The following is a 16,538-nucleotide window of genomic DNA, read 5'->3' on the forward strand; positions in this document are numbered from 1 at the left end:
GCAACAATATGAACATTCTTACTGTTCTTGATAGATTTCACCAAACTGTTTTCCCAGGAGGCATTTTACACTGCCATGAGCAATATGTAAGGATACCAGTTTCCCCCAGATCTTTCCATCTGTGGAAAATGTTTCTAATGCAATAGGTGTAAATGGCACCTAGGATAATTCTCATTGGCTTCCTTTGATTATTCTAGTTTGAAATATTTTCATGTGTTTATTTAATATTTGCATCGCTTCTCATGTGAATCGCCTGTTCAAATGATTTCCTTACAAGTAAGTGACACCTTCTGAGGGAAAAGTAGAGAGAACTGGTGACTGGAATTTGGGACAGAAAGGAAATAAGTCAAAACTAACTCTGAGCCCCAGGTGACCCAGAGAAAGTTATTGACAGAGCTGGGGTAGGTGAGAAAAGGGGGCTAGCTTGGTGCAGATGACAAATTTGAGTTGGGGCATGCTGAATTTGAGGTTAGTGAGGAAGATAAGTGGATTCTTTGGAGGAGGTTTGTCGATCAGCCAGCCAGGGAGTGGGATGAGGAAGAAGAACCAGCAAAGGAAACTGAAGGAGCAAGCAGCTGGAGTGACAGAAGAGGTAGAGGCCAGTGCACCATGGCAGAGGCTAAGGAGAGGACTGCTACTGGCTTTGGCAATTTAGAATCACAAGTGACCTTCAGGGAAGCAAGTGTAGTGAAGTGATGGGCCTAGAAAGTAGATGGCACGATGGCCCGTAAGGGGAATTCCTAGAAAAGAAATGTACAGGGCTCTTTACACGTCATAAATTTACCTGTTTTGGTAGATTTACAATGCCGTGCAACTATAATCACCATAATCCAATTTTAAGACCCATCCATCTCCCTAAAAAGATCCCTTCTGCCCATTTGCAGTCACTCCCCATTCCCACCCTCAACCTCCAGCAACCACTAATCTACTTTCAGTTCCTGTGGATTTGCCTATTTGGTACATTTCCTACAAGTGGAATGAGACAATATGAGGGCTTCTGTGTCTGGCTTCTTTCCTTTCACGTGCTTTAGTGGTTCGTTGTGCTGTAGCATGTATCAGTACTTCGTGCCTTTTCTTTGCCAAATAACATTCCCCTGTATGGATATGCCATATTTATTTATCCATTCGTCTATTGGCGGACATTTGGGTTGTTTTCACTTCTTAACTATTGTGAATAATGCTGTTATGACCATTCGTGTGCAAGTTTCTGTGTGGACATGTTTTCAGTTCTCTTGGATATATACTTAAGGGGTGGAATTTGGGGGCCGTATGGTAATTCTGTTAATTTTCTGAGGAACAGCCTGTTTTTCAAAGTGGCTGTACCATTTCACATTCCCACAGGCAACATAGGAAGGTTTCAGTTTCCTTTCATTAATTTAATTTTATTGTTTTTAAGATTTACTCATTTATTCATTTGTCAGAGAGAGAGAGAGAGAGGGAGAGAGCACAAACAGCAGGAGCAGCAGAGAGAGAGGGAGAAGCAGACTCTCTGCTGAGCAAGGAGCCTGATGTGGGGCTCGATCCCAGGACGCTGGGATCATGACCTGAGCTGAAAGCAGATGCTTAACCGACTGAGCCACGCAGGCATCCCTCATTTCATTAATTTTAATGCAATGATTATGTGTTAGTGCCACCGTGTCATAGAAAAATATTTTAAAAGAAGAACTTTAAAAACACAGTTGAACATTTAAAAATGTCTTAAAAGAAGAAATTGGCTGGCGAAAGGAAGGAGAGAAGTGGAGTGGTAATTAGAGGGAGCAGTGATGTTTAATTTAAGTCAGTGGTTTTCCAAATATGGTCCCAGGACCGGCAACCTCAGTATCACCTCTGAACTTGTTAGGGATGCAAATCCTCAGGCCCCACTCAGACCTACTGAATCGGAAACCCGGAATGGGGCTCTCAGTCTGTGTTTTTAACAAGCCCTCCAAGCGACTCTGATGCAAGCTAATTATGAGAACCACTGGTTTAAGTGCAGGTCTGGTCAGGATCTGGGAAACCGGTTTGAATTTAAAAACAGAAAAGAGAGGTCAATGGAAAGAAAAAGAGTATTGGTGCTTAAGATGGTTGACAGTTTATGACCTCAGGGAAGATGAAAAGGTCAAGGGCAGAGATGATATTTAAGAGGAGAAATCTTGACGGAGTTTCCGCTCACCTTCCCCTCCAACCCCCACAAACATTTTTAACATTTCTTATGTCATTTCTGTCACAATTGGAATGATGGGTGTAGGTGGGAGAATCAAATGTATATTCTTGAGCCACTCTCTTTGCCTGGAAGCCTGCAATGAATTTTAATTCCAGGTAGTTACACTCTTGGTTGTCTCCCTCCACTGTTATTTGGTTTGTGTGCAGAGAATGCAAATGCATTGTGATATTAGCAGGAGGGAAAAACGGCGGTGAGTAGATCTGCTGGGTGAAAAACGCTATATACGTAAGTGATGTATTTAAAAGCCAAAAGAAAGTATTTTCTAGATTATCTCTTTTGGTTTTCTGCACCTGTGATTGCTTCCTGTGATCCTTTCCATTTCTCCACTTGGCACAGAGCTTTAGAATGTGTAGAGCACTTTTATATATATGGCTACAGTTAATCCTCACAACAACCCTATGCAGTTGAGCCTTCTTTTTCCCATTTCACTGATAAGGAAGCCGAGATGCAGGAGAGGCAGTACTATACTGTTATTAGCAACAACAACAACAACAACAACAAAGCATATGATAGCTAACATTTATGAAGTGTTTATTATGTGTCAGGCACTGCTATAAGCATTTCACATGAATTATTTATGATTTATCATGACCCCATGAGATAGTTACCATTTTTTGACCCAATTTTACAGATGAGGGAACCTTACAGATAGATGAAAGTCATTTGCCCAAGGTCCAACAGGCATCGGACTCCAGAGTCCTTTGCTTCTGGGATTATAAAGCAAGTACGTGACAAAACTAGACTACTACCCAGGTTTTTCAGTCCTCAGCCTCGGGCTCTCATGCTTCCTTTTATCAAACCACACCATGAGCAGAGTGTGGAATATCCAGTACACATTTCCTATTTGCTGATTGAGTGAAAGAAAATGGATAATTCAGAATTGAATCTCATTGTATTAGGAAGAGCTTTGCCACCTAGGAAGGATGCAGTCTGCTGAGGCATGGAATGATTTGTCAAAAGCATGACAAAGTGAATTTAAATACTTGGGTATTAATGTAATCCTGGGCTCACAAAACTTATTCCAGGAAAATTATAAAACTCTAATGGGAGAAATAAAGACCTGAATAAATGCATAGCCATACTCTGCTTCAATCTAGGGAGACTAAATATAGCAATGATTACAGTACTCCCTAAGTTAATGTATAGATGTGATGTACTACGATTAGAGTCATGGTGGGATGCTTTATAGAACTTGTTAGATTCATAGTGAAATTTATCTGGAGGAATAAGTGGGCAAGAATACCAAAGAATACATTTATTTAAAAAGACAGTGATGGTAGACTTACCCTAACAGATTTTAAAGCCTGTCAGAAGATGACAATTATCAAAACCATATGATAGGGGGTCAAAAAAAAGCAAACAGCAAATTTAAAAAAAAGAGAGAGAGAGATTCTAGGAACAGATACGAGCTATTCTAAGAATATAGAGCACACGGGAAGCACCCCTGAACTGGGGAAAGCAATCACTCTTTCTTTAATAAATGTTGGAATTTTAGGTATCAATACAGAGAATAATTAACTTAGATCCATAGCACCTAGAATACTCCATAGTAAATTCCAGAAAGCAGACAGTGGAACAGCATATTTTTTTCAACCATGGGTAGAAGATCAGTTTGTGTCTGTTGAATGGAGGGTATCATCAGAGACAAGATGGATGATTTTAAATATATAAAAGTTGGGGGAAAAACCTTTGTACAACAAAATATAGTAAAAAGCCAAACAACAGAATGAGGCAAATGTCTGGGGTCAGCACCACTGATAACAATTGACTGTCCAAAAGATATAAAGAATGGATATAGATTTAGAAGGTCGGCTTTCAGATTCGGCTTCGTAAAAGGGCAAGGAAACTGAGCAGGCAATTTACACGTGACAAACTCAAGGCGGTAAAATCACTGCATGGAAAAGTACAGGCTCACTAGCAATTTAAGAAATGCAAACAAAAACAACTCCCACGTATCACGACCTGCTTATTAAACTATCAACAATTAATGGAAATGATCAACAGAAATTATAAAACGCTATCTTGACAGGGCTGTGAGGAAACCGTTTCTGGAAGCAGTATAAAATTGGTTCCGTTTTCCTAGAGGAAAATCTAGAAATATGCGACAAGAGTTATAAAACTGTTTGTTCATACCCTTTGACCCAGCAGACCCCCCAAGGAAATAACCTAAAAAGGAAAAAAAATGATTTGTTTAAAGATGTTTGTAGTAGTGCTCTTTATAATCATGGAAAAGATTTACCGATCGAATAGATAGATCATTATGATGGAAACAGAACATAGCCATTGACAATGACAGGTATACAAATATTGGGTCTTGCACAGAAATGAGTATTTGTACTCATATTAACCCCAAAAAGGCTAAATCTTAAATCACATGTTGTCTCTGATAGTAGCCATACACAAAGAAAATTCAGAAGGGCTGCTAGTAAGCTGTAAATAGTTGGAGTTGAATACACACGGTGTTTGGGGGGTACATGTCAAGTTGCTAGAATGTATAATAAAAAAAGAAAATCTAAAGAAGAGGATTGATTGGTTTGATCTGGGCCCAGGAAGTTAAAGATCGAGGGCTTTGGAAAAATCCACATACTAATGACAGACAGTGTTACGGGACATGCTTGATCTCACTGTTAACTAGAATTTGTTTGCTAGAATTCTCAATCAACCAGCACATCTGCATATTTAAGGCTGCGAGAACTTTGACATTCCTGAGGGTGTACGTCACCAGACCTCTGCAAATTTCCAAATCTGTCACTGCAACATAGCACCTCCCCACCCCCACCAATAAACACTGTATTTTCTAGCTCAGAAGCATCACTTTCTTAAGATGGTTCTATCACTTCGATCACCAGCCCTAGCTTGCCAATAGTTTGTGCTTCGGTGCCATTATTCATAAAGAAGCACGTTTTTCTCTCTGCCATGGTGACTGCATCTGTGTACCTTGTCAGCAAATAGAGACCCGTCAAGCCATGTTGAGATGGCAGTGCCAAGCGGTTGACGAGACTCCCTTTTTTTGCTGGGCACCTTGTCCTCTCAACCGGTATTGTGATGCCTTGGAAGTCAAATTCATACCCTTTGCAAAATGACCAGTTACTACATTTCGTGGATCCTTAGGGTTAACTCTCAAAGGGTTAAAATCTCAAACATTAAATACATGCGGCCCAGAGAACTACTCTACAGTAATCGTTCTCATTAATAATTGAGCAACAAGAATGCCTTTTAAACCGTCTGAGACAGAATCATGTTCTTTATAACTGGTATTAAGTCTTTCCCATTGTATTCTAGGTCTTTAAAAGTCAGTACATTAACATCTGGTGTACGTGAGGACTCAAAGAGACAACACGTCCTCTCTTTCCCTGACCCATCCATAGTTTAACCATGGTGGGGCACAGAATTTCCTTGAATAACATCAGGACTCCCAGAACATTTTGGACTTCCAGTATTCCCATTATTTTATTTTGTAAATCTTCATCCCTGTTGTCACATGGATGGTATGTATATAGTTAATTAAATGAATTTTGTTTTGAGAAGTTTTTTTTTTTTTTTAATGGCTTTATACCTCTTAAGATTCCCCGATGAGTTGGGAACCTGGTAGGTAATGACCGATTAGAACAGTAGATCCCAAAGTGTGATCCCAGACCAGCAGTACCATCATCATCCAGGAAATTGTTAGAAATAAAAATTCTCCACCCTGCCCCAGACCTACTAAATCAGAAATCCTGGGGACAGGACCCAGCAACCTGTGGTTTAGTAAGCCCTCCAGGTGGTTCTGATGCATGCCCGGGTTTCATTACCTCTGGATAGCAGCGAATAGATCCCTAATAACCTTGGCCAGCCCAATCCTCAGTTGAATTATTCTTGTGTCAGACCCTCCAGGGCCCCCGACAATGTGTTTTTTACTCCTAAAATGTCTTCTATTAAATCTCTCGAGAAGGTAATCCTGAACGCTGAAGAGGCAGCATGTTGCATGGGCAAAAGTGTGGGCGTTGGAGTCAGATGAACCTTAGCTGGAACTTCCGGCCACTATTCCCTTTGTGTTCACCCAGTTGTTTAACTGCCCTGAGCCTCATTTCTAACATGGCCAAGAGAATACCCCGCCAGAAGATTGTCTCAAGAGTTAAATGAAAGCAGGTCTGTCATCTGTCCAGCCCTGTGCCTGATGCATGACAGACTCTCAGTAAACCTAAGACCGATTGTTACCATCCCTTACCGCCATGTCCATGACGCTATGTAAAATCCAGAGGAGTTATGGGAAGACCTTCTTGGAAATTCCAAGTTGGGATCATTGGAGAGGGGAGGCTAAGCTTTACCCAGGACAGACCCAATAAAGCAAGGACTTCTCTGATCCCTTCAAAGGACACTTGGCACCAGCCTCCCCGGGGGATGTGGAAGGTTCAGGGTGAGTCTTGCCACTTGCATTTGTCATTGCCAGACTAATTGTTCCTTACTTGAAGTTCTGTGGACCCAGAGGCAGAAAAGGGTGGCAACAACAATCCCTCTGGGCCCTTCTCTCCTCCCAGCGTAAGCCTCCTTGTGTCTCACTTCCTGGATCTTGCAAATATTTCCTTCAGCATTAACCTGGGAGTGGCTGTTTTCTTGGAGCAGTCTTATCTTTTGGCTGCCGAGGAAAGGGAAAGGGGACAGGGGCTGGACCTGTGCACCCTTACTGCTGAGATCCTGGAATACCAAACTATTGTGGTGAGTTTAAAAGTAAAATTTCCAAACAAGAAAACTTCAGAAGTACAGGGGAAGAGGCAGGAGGAGATTTTTTTTCAGTCTCTGCAAATATTCGTTTTCATTTTCAATCACTATTAGTCCAAAAAAAAAAAAAAAAGATTTTAACAAAAGGGGAAAATCTGTTCATCAGAAGAAAAGGTAACCTGTGCCAAGAGGAAAAGAGAACAGCCCAGGACTTGGCAGGCCATTTGCTTTTGTTTTTGAGATGTAGTCTCCTTGCTGGTGTCAACAAAGCCTTTTCTTACACTAGCTTTCGTGCTTCCATGCAAAGAGCTAATATCTGTCTGGACACCTGGGGACAAGTGCAGTGCGAGTACCTTTTGCCTCACCCTAGGAGTCCTTGCTCCAGTGGGATTGGCCCTTGGAGTCAGAGAAGGCAAGTTCCAGTCTGGACACGACTGCTTCTTACTAGCTGGGAAAATGATTTACCACACACACCCCTTTTTTAAAGATGTTATTTATTTATTTGAGAGAGCGAGTGAGAGAGAGAGAGTACGAGTGGTGGGAAGGGGCAGAGGGAGAGAGAGCAGGCTTCCCACAGAGCATGGAGCCCGACTTGGGGCTCGATTCCCGGGACTCCAGAATCATGACCTGAGCCAAAGGCAGACGCTTCACTGGCTGAGCCACCCAGGCGCCCCTGAATTACCCTTTTGTAAGCCTCGGGATTCTTACCCGCAACTGGCAATGATGGGTTGATGTGAAGATTAATAGAAATACATACACAAAAGTGCAAAAAAGCAGTGCCTAACACACACTAGGAAGTAAGAAACCATAGTTCATTTCCCTTAATGAAACTCCTTATCCTTCACTCCACTCCACTTGGTCCCAAAGTGGAGTTGTAGATTTCTGTGCATATAGATGGCTTGAGCCCTTGGAAGATAGGATCGCTAGAGAGGCCAGTAACCTGCATTTGAGCCTGACGCACTTCAATGGAAGCCTTCCATTCCCCAGTTTGTTTCAGCTGTAGTGCCCGGAAGGAAGGGGCTATGTCAGTTTTGCTCCCCTTTGATCTGGTCGCCTTGCACAATAGAATATTCAATGGCCGCATGGAAGGACTTGTACACACATTGATCCAGCTGATCCCATTGAAGGTTCCCCTTTCCCTTTTCGGAGTCATGCCCGCTTCTGCTCCCCTGATGTAAGTGACTCTGTAAGGCTCAGGCTGGCCCTGCACAGGCCATGTAAGTGGGGAGGGGGTAGTACTTCTACAATTAGGATTGATGGGGCGCCTGGGCGGCTCAGTCGGTTAAGCGTCTGCCTTCGGCTCAGGTCATGATCCCAGGGTCCTGGAATCGAGTCCCACATTGGGCTCCTTGCTCAGCAGGGAGCCTGCTTCTCTCTCTCTCCCTCTGCCTGCCGGTCCCCCCTGCTTGTGCTCTTTCTCTGTCAAATAAATAAATAAAATCTTTAAAAAAGAGAATGTTTCTTTAAAAATAATAAAATAAAATTAAGATTGATGCAGAGAATAGCAATTTCCAGGTTGCCTTGTCAGAGCCCAGTGCCCCCAGGTAAGGTCACAGTGCCATGAATTAGGACACCAAATGTCTAGAAGGGTATGTTTGTTTCTTCCAACTGATTCTAGAGTTGGCTACCTAGAGGTAAATTCTGTAAGGCTGACATAAGTGATTAGTACCAGAACAAGACAACTTAGAATATCGAATCCTTTTTTGATTTTCACACTGCTCTTAAACCTAAACTTGCCTCTTATTATTTGTCCCTTTTTAGTAGATGAGAAGAGTTAGTACATGAGCCCAAAGTTAAAATCCTTGGTTAGCTCAGGCCTCCTAGCTAGGCAGACATGTGGCTGAGCTGAGACCCGAGATCTCCTGGTTTCTTGGCTCTTGAGCAGAGCTGAATATTAACCAGGGGACAGTGCAGTCCAACTCCTTTGGTGAGAACGAGGAACAAGGCCAAAGCATACAGGAGTGAAGGTTGTGCACTGCACAACTGGCACAGCCATATGCAGTGGCCCTGAGGAAGGGAGTCCTTTCTAACAATAAACATAATTCTATCATTATTAATCACCTCTCCATGTACCCAACATCATTGCTAGGTCCTTTTTATATAGTTAATCCTCACAGCAGCATTGTAAGATAAATATTTTACTGAAAGTGAGATAAATTAACTACTGTGTGCAAGGTCGTGCAGCTTTTGGGTTATGGAGCCCGATTTTACATTTTTACTGGAATGCAGACCCAAGTCTTTCTGACACTGTGTTCTTTCCACTCTACTCTCTTGCCTTGTCGTTCCTGTGCTCTGGGGAGAGAAGGGGAAAGAGTGGTGAATTTGAGTACTCTCATGCAGCAGGACTCTTGTCACCCCGGCTGCGGGATATCGGCCCAGCCGGGGCCTTTGGAGACCTTGCTGCCACCACCTGCATTTCCTAAGAGCGAGACTGGAGATGAGGCGGAGGAGGGGGAGAGAGGCAGGGAAAGAAGGGGGGAAGGTGTGTGGTGAGGGGTGGAAGACAGGCTGTATAGATGGGAAACCAACCTAACAGGAACAAAGAACCCTGTCCCCCAAACTCCACCCCAAACCGCAGCCCTCCCATCATTTTCACCCCGGACTCCTGTTTCATAGTATGGTCCCGGATCCACTTGTATTAGAATCCCTTGCAGGGGCGGGGGGCAGTTGTTAAAAATGCAGATTCCCTGGCGCCACCACAGAGGTACTAAATCCCAATTTCTGGGGGGTAGGGCTCACCAATTTGCATTTTCAACAACCGTTCCTGGTAATTTCGCTCAGGAGACACTTTGATTAGGAACAGCCATCCCAGACCAGTGTCTTCCAACTCTTTTGGATCATGCACCCTCTTCAGAAAGATTTTTTTGCACATGCACTTTCAATATATGTTGGTAGTTTATTAATAAATTCCTTACGTGTACTAATGTCCTAATGTTTATGTTTTTAAATGCAAAAAATGGTGAGACTTTTGCATTGGTATTCTTATATGAGCCTGGTTTCTAATTTGCCTTTATGTATGTTCTAGTTGTTGGGTTTTCGTGTTGACATCATGCAGGACTCTTTTCTTCTCCCTCAGTAGATTCCAGAGTCTAGGAAGTGTAAATAGTATTGAGGTTGTCTGTTCCTTGAAGGCTGGTAGAATTAACATAAGACCGCGTGAGTGTGCTATCTTTTTTTGTCAAATTTATCAACATTGTTTCCTGTGGTAACAGTCGCGCTTAGATATTTCCATTCTTCTGCAATCAGTTTTGGTAATTTTTGTTTTCCTAGAAAACCACCCTAAGCTTTCTAATTTGTTTTCATAGAGTAGAGCAAAGTATTCTCTTACTCTTTTCATTTACTCTGCAACTGTGGTTATTTCTCCATTTCTTATTTTGTGCATTTGGGGTTTTTAATTAGATTAGCAAGTGGTTTATCTTTTTATTGCTTTGTATTTTCTTTTGAAGAAGTAGCTTTTGGCTTTAATTATTAATTCTGCCATTTGTTTTCCAGTGTATTAATTTCTGCCATTAGTTTTCTTTCTGCTTTGCTTAGCTCTATTTTTGTGGCTCTTTTCTTGACTTCTTTTGTTCAGTGCTTAATTCATTGATTTTAATTTGTTCTTACATATTAATGTAAGCATTGAAGGCTTCGGTTTTTCCTTTGACCACTGCTTTAGTCAGTCAAATTCTCTAGTTTCTGATATTTCATTGTTGTTGTTATTTAGGTATTCTACAATTTCAGATCAGATCTCTTTGACTAGAGTGGGGAATATTTTTTTCCCTTTTATTTTCTATGTACTAGAAGTTTTTGTCTTTCCATTTTTGTCACTAATTTCTAGTGTTTTTATGTTGTGATTAGGTACCATAGTCTGTACTTCTTTCATTTTTTGACCTAATATAAAGTCAACTTAAAAAAGTTTCAATGGACCCTTGAAAAGAGAGAAATTTAAATATTCCCATTATCTTAGTTTTGACTGTCACATCTGTCATCAGCATATTTCATTGCTCCCTTTTTCTACCTTTGCATTTCCTATGGCTTTTGCCTTATGAATTTTGATGCTATGTTATTTGACACATAAAGATTTAGGGTAGTTAGATCTTAATCATGTGTTCTAACCACCAATTTATGGTGCCCTTCTTTGCCTTGTTTGTTGATTTTTGCCTTTAATTCTACTTTGTTACAATACAAATATCATGGCTGTTGGTTGTTTTTTTTTTTGTTTTTGGCATGAATCCATTTATTTTATTATTTTATCAAAGTATACTTGATACACAAAGTTACATTTGCTTCAGGTATACAACATAGTGATTTGAGAAGTCTGTACATTATGCTGTGCTCACAAATGTAACTGGAGGCCTGTATCTCCCACCCCTCTTCACCCATTTTGCCCATCCCCTCTCCCCCCACCTGTACCCTTCTGGCTACCATCAGATTGTTTTCTGTATTTATGGGTCTGTTTCTGCTTTTTGTTTATTTGTTCATTTTGTTTTTTAGATTCCACGTATGAGTGAGATCATATGGTATTTGTCTTTCTCTATCCATCTGACTTATTTCACTTAGCATAATACCCTCTAGGTCCATCTGCATTGTTGCAAATGGCAAGATCTCATCCTTTTTTGTGTCTGAGTAATATTCCTCTGCGTGTGTGTGTGTGTGTGTGTGTACCATCTTTTAGCCATTCATCTTCTTTATCCATTCATCTGTTGATGACCCTGGGGTTGCTTCCATATCTTGGCTACTGTAAATAATGCAGTGAACATAGGGGTGCATATATCTTTTCAAATTAGTGTCTTCATTTTCTTTGGGTAAATACCCAAAGATGGATCATATGATATTTCTATTCATCAATCCATTTATTAAACAAAATTTATTAAATGCCCACTGTGTGCCAGGCTCTAGGTACTAGATAAATGAGACTCATAAGAATCCCTGCCCTCATGGAGCCTACATTTTAGTTAGAGAGTGGAGCATAAATTAAACAAGTGAAAATAGATATGTGATATAATACTGTGGAGATGTGTGTTCTGAGAAAGAACAAAATAGAAAGAGGATAGGGAAGGATAAGTCATCTCTGTTTGAGATAAGGTGGTCAGGAAAATCCTCTGCCTGATAGCATTTGTCAACCTTTCACTCTCCACTCACCACCTTGTTTGTTTCCTGCTGGAGGAAATGCCAGGTGGAACACTTTGCACACAAGGAGGAACTTAGAATCTTAAGGAACTATAGGTGGGCAAAGGCCCAAATGAGAAGGGAGTGTGGACGTGTGGGGGTGAATTTCTGATCCATGTGAGTGATGAGCTAGCCACGACGGGGACTGGAGATGAGCTGACTGAAGGAGATTTGGTTCTTCATTCTGTCTGAGCTTGGCTACCATTATGTGTATGATTATTTTTTTAAAGAAATATTCTCAGTCTTCAGTATGACTATTGAATGGGTATTCTGTCTGATGATTTAATTGAACTGCTGGAATTTCCTGTCACTAGGCAATACTTAGCATGATGCTGATTGCTCACAGTCTACAGCAGGAGACCAGGTCTTCTGGTTTAGAGGGTTTAACTCTTTACACTGGGAGACTAAAGAGCCATCCTTTGACTTTGGTCACTCTTTATTATACAGAAGTTTGACTTTTTATGCATATTTTTATACATATTTAAATCAACCTGGACTTCTTTCTTTTGGATATTTTTTCTATTGCTTATAAGATGAGAATCTCATTTTGCCTCACAAGTGACAGTCTTTTTAATCTTCTGATAGTTTTTTCTTATAAACATAGACTATATATACCTGTATATGCATATAACATACATTAAGATACACACACACATACCCTTAACTCTTGAATCTGGAATTTATTTTAGTACATAATAGAGGGTGCAGCTCCAAATATCACTGCTCCGCAGTTATCTCAAAAAAATTGTTTTTAAAAATCATTCTTTATCTCCTTGTTATGGAAGGTGAGTTATATATGATTTTATATCGTTCAATGTGTTTCTGGAGTTTTCATTCTGTTCTACTAATCAGTAACACACTGTTTTAATTATAATTGCTTTAGAATATGCCTAATCCCTCCCCCCCCATTTCTTCTGTAGCAAAATACTTTTTAATATAGTATCGTATGGGCGCCTGGGTGGCTCAGTTGGTTAAGCGACTGCCTTCGGCTCAGGTCATGATCCGGGAGTCCCAGGATCGAGTCCCACATCGGGCTCCCTGCTCAGCAGGGAGTCTGCTTTTCTCTCGGACCCTCTCATGCTCTCTCTCTCTCTCTCTCTCAAATAAATAAAATCTTTAAAAAATATATTGTATCTTACTTCATGTTGCAAATTAATAAAAAGTGCTATAGTTAAAAATTCCTGTTGAGAATTCTGACTAGAATTGCATTAGAAGGAGCTATTTTAAACCCAAAATTGTAGATATTTGTGAATTGCCTGCTTGATATCTTTTGGTACAAGTATAAAAACACGGACAGAAAGCATGTCAAATTCACGATACAGCTTGCATCTGGAGAGGCAGCAGGGGAATAGAAGTGGGGAGCGAAACAAAGGGTACTATGTATCTCTTTTTTAAAAAAATCATCAAGTATAGATGGCAGAGTATTTAAATGTGCTAATCCTGGGCAGTCGGTGGGAGCATGGATATTTATTATAGCAATCTCTGTATGTTTCTAAATATTTAAAATTTTTCATGGTTGAAAACAAAGCAAACAAAAACAATGTAACAGGATAATCAGACTTGTAAGCCCCAGTACACAGCACATTCAATCCAAGTGCTACAGAGTGAGGTAGTGTGTGCATCCAGTCTTTGGAGCTAGACTGTCCAGGTTCAAATCCTAGCTCTACCACTTACCAGCTTTATGACCCAGAGCAAGTTACTTAACCTGCCCATGCCTCAGTTTTCCTGGCTATAAAATTGGGATGATAATAATAGCTACGTCGTGGGGTCATTGTGAGTATTAACTACGTTAAGACGTGGAAAGCACTTAAACCAGTGCCTGGCATTTAGTACATACTTAGTAAGTGTTAGCTATCAATATTATGTGTTAGTATTACTATTCTTATGATTGCATTTACTACGTATGCTTGCATTGTTTTATGGCCGTCTTAAAGTTTACAGAAATGATGTTATCCGAAACATGGGGCCATCTGCGACGTGCTCGGTTTACACAATCCCCGTCTTGCTGTTCTGCAGGGAAATGGCTCATTCCAAGGCTAGCTTTCCATGGGCAACCCCGTCCCATCCTTGCCTTGAGAACCCAGCACTGGACTTGTCAAGCTACCGAGCGATCTCTTCCCTTGACCTTCTCGGAGACTTCAAGCACTCCTCGAAAACAACAGAGGAAACTTCTGCCTGTGAGGAGGGGAGCTCCGTGGCCTCCGTGCCCCGCCCGCTGCGTAGCCGTGCCTTCTCAGAGAGCCACATCAGCTTGGAGCTGCAGAGCTCCCGGGCCTGGGGGCAGCATAGGAGGGAGCCCTTTACCAAAGCTGATGAGACCCAGCCGGATCCTCTGGGAGCCCGGAAGAAGGCCTTTCCTCCTCCTCGCCCGCCTCCTCCCAACTGGGAGAAGTACAGGCTCTTCCGTGCAGCCCAGGAGCAGCAGAAGCTGCAGCGAGAGGAGGAGGAAGAAGAGGAAGAAGAAGAGGAGGAAGGGGGAGAGGAGGAGGGGGAGGAGGAGGAGCTCCCACCCCAGTATTTCAGTTCAGAAACCACTGGTACCGGCACCCTCCATCCTGAAGAGGTCCTGGAGCACCCACAACCCCTGGGCTTTGGCCACTTGGAGGCTTCGAGGCAGGGCTCACAGAGCCTTCCAGCAGAGCAAGAGTCTTTTGGTCTCCATCCCAGCGACTTCCTGCCTCCAATAAGGGGCCACTTGGGATCTCAGCCTGAGAAGGTTCAGCCCCCTTGCTGTTACGGTCCGGGTGGGCTTTGGAGGACATCAGAGAAGGAGACCACTGATCCCCCCAAGTAAGTGCTTATGAAAGAAAGGTCCCCCAGGCGGCTGCAGCAGGAGCGTGAACTTCACCTCCACCATTTACCAGCTGTGTGACCTTGGCTTGGTCGATTGATTAAACTGTTCCCAGCCTCACATTTTTCTCGGCGGGAAAACGGGCATGATGATACCCATTCCACTTGGCTGTCATAAAGATGAAGACCATCTCTCTAAAGTAGGGAGCCCCGTGTGTAGCTCATAGTAGGTGCTCGGTAAATGGTCGTGGCTGATGTTCTTAACGATCACTGTCAAAATACTATCTTATTTCTCAGTTTGCCTTTTAAGGTATGCATCAGTTTCACGCCCCTGAGCCAGAAGGAATTAAGCCCTCCCTGCCTCCTGGCATTCCCCCAGAGCCTGGCTCAGGCCCTTTCCTGCCTTGTTCTTTTGCTCGCTCTCTAGAACGAGAGGCCAGCTCACAGCCTGACCGGCCTCTGCTCTAGGACCTGCCCGGGCTTCTAAACTCTCCCCGCAGCTGCTCCTGGGGGTGGGCGCTTTGTGCCCGGCTCGTTCCTTACAAAGAGTCAAGGGCATTCCTTTCCTCTGCCCTTCTCTCCATCCCCTCCCTGCCCCAGCCCTGTGGCCCTGCCTCTTTGCATTTGCTTCGGCGGGCCACAGGTGGTAGTTGACAGGGTGAGCTGCCCGGGCAGGGAGGGCAGAGCAGGAGTGTAAGCCCGGCCACCGGGCTGTTGGTGTCTGTGTGCCTCACTGTGCTTGCCCTACAGTGCCTGGCCATTGTCCTGTTGGCTCCAAAGCGAAGGAGCTCTGGCCTCTGGCTCTGCCCACACCATCCTGCCCAGAGCTCAGCCCGCACTCTGCTGGGGGGAGCGGGTCAGGGGCAGGTATCGATCCCATAAGTGCTTTCTTTAAATCCTTCTACGGAAGGAACTTGCCGGAGACCCGTTGCTATTAGAAGTACCTCGTTTTTGCGTCTTTTACCCACCCACAAACCCTTCACCTGGCCATCTGGAACTAGTTGAGAAGTTTCCCAGTGCGAGGTGCACAAGCAGAGCGCGACAGGGCCTAGCTAGCTCCTAGACACTGGGAGGGTCTCTCATCGGAGCCCTCGCGGCTGCTTTTCAAGCTGTCCAGCTAGCTGGGGGCGTTCTTACTGTCATCAGAAGACGTTTTGTGGAAAGCGACTGTGGTTGCTCCCTGTCACGGCAGGGAGAAGGGAAGGTGACCTAGCATGTGGTAGGCACTTAACATTTAAGAAGACAGAATGAATAAACCAACGGCTGAACGTGTATGAAGCATTCGCTGTGTGCCACACACCGCTAGTCGTTCTATACCCATTATTTCATTTAACCTCCCAACAGCCCTGTGCGCTGTTTGACAGATGATTCCCATTTGACAGATGAAGAAACTACAGCTGAGGAAAATAAGGGACTAACGGACTTCGATTCCAAAGCTAGATCTGTGTGACTCTAAAACCTACGCTTCATTTGCCATCCTAGGCAGCCTCTCTCAGAGAGATCTTGTTCTTGCAACAGGCCAGGCCTTTACAAGGCCCTCTTGGCCCCTGTAGGGCAGAGTGTCCCAGCGATCGTGGTTAGAGGCCCCAGACTTGCCCCTTTCAGCCTCCTAGTCCTTCCTCCTTTTATGTACCTCCGTTCACCTTGGCGCCTTGGCCAGAGAGAAGGAAACTGCTATTACTAGAGATCTTGTAAC

The 16,538-nt window shown here is 43.1% G+C and overlaps 1 protein-coding gene across 4 annotated transcripts in view; it reads left to right on the top strand.

Moving 5' to 3' along the window:
• The window catches only part of SHROOM4 (shroom family member 4), a 218,476-nt gene that overhangs the window by 190,681 nt on the left and 11,257 nt on the right, over nt 1-16,538 (top strand). For all 4 annotated transcript variants that reach the window (XM_027608821.2, XM_027608822.2, XM_027608824.2 and 1 more), the window contains one exon: nt 14,069-14,842. In XM_027608821.2, coding sequence (XP_027464622.1) covers nt 14,069-14,842 — 774 coding nt within the window. The remainder of the gene's footprint in view (nt 1-14,068; nt 14,843-16,538) is intronic.

Source organism: Zalophus californianus, chromosome X, assembly GCF_009762305.2.
Source record: "Zalophus californianus isolate mZalCal1 chromosome X, mZalCal1.pri.v2, whole genome shotgun sequence".
NCBI lineage: Eukaryota > Metazoa > Chordata > Mammalia > Carnivora > Otariidae > Zalophus > Zalophus californianus.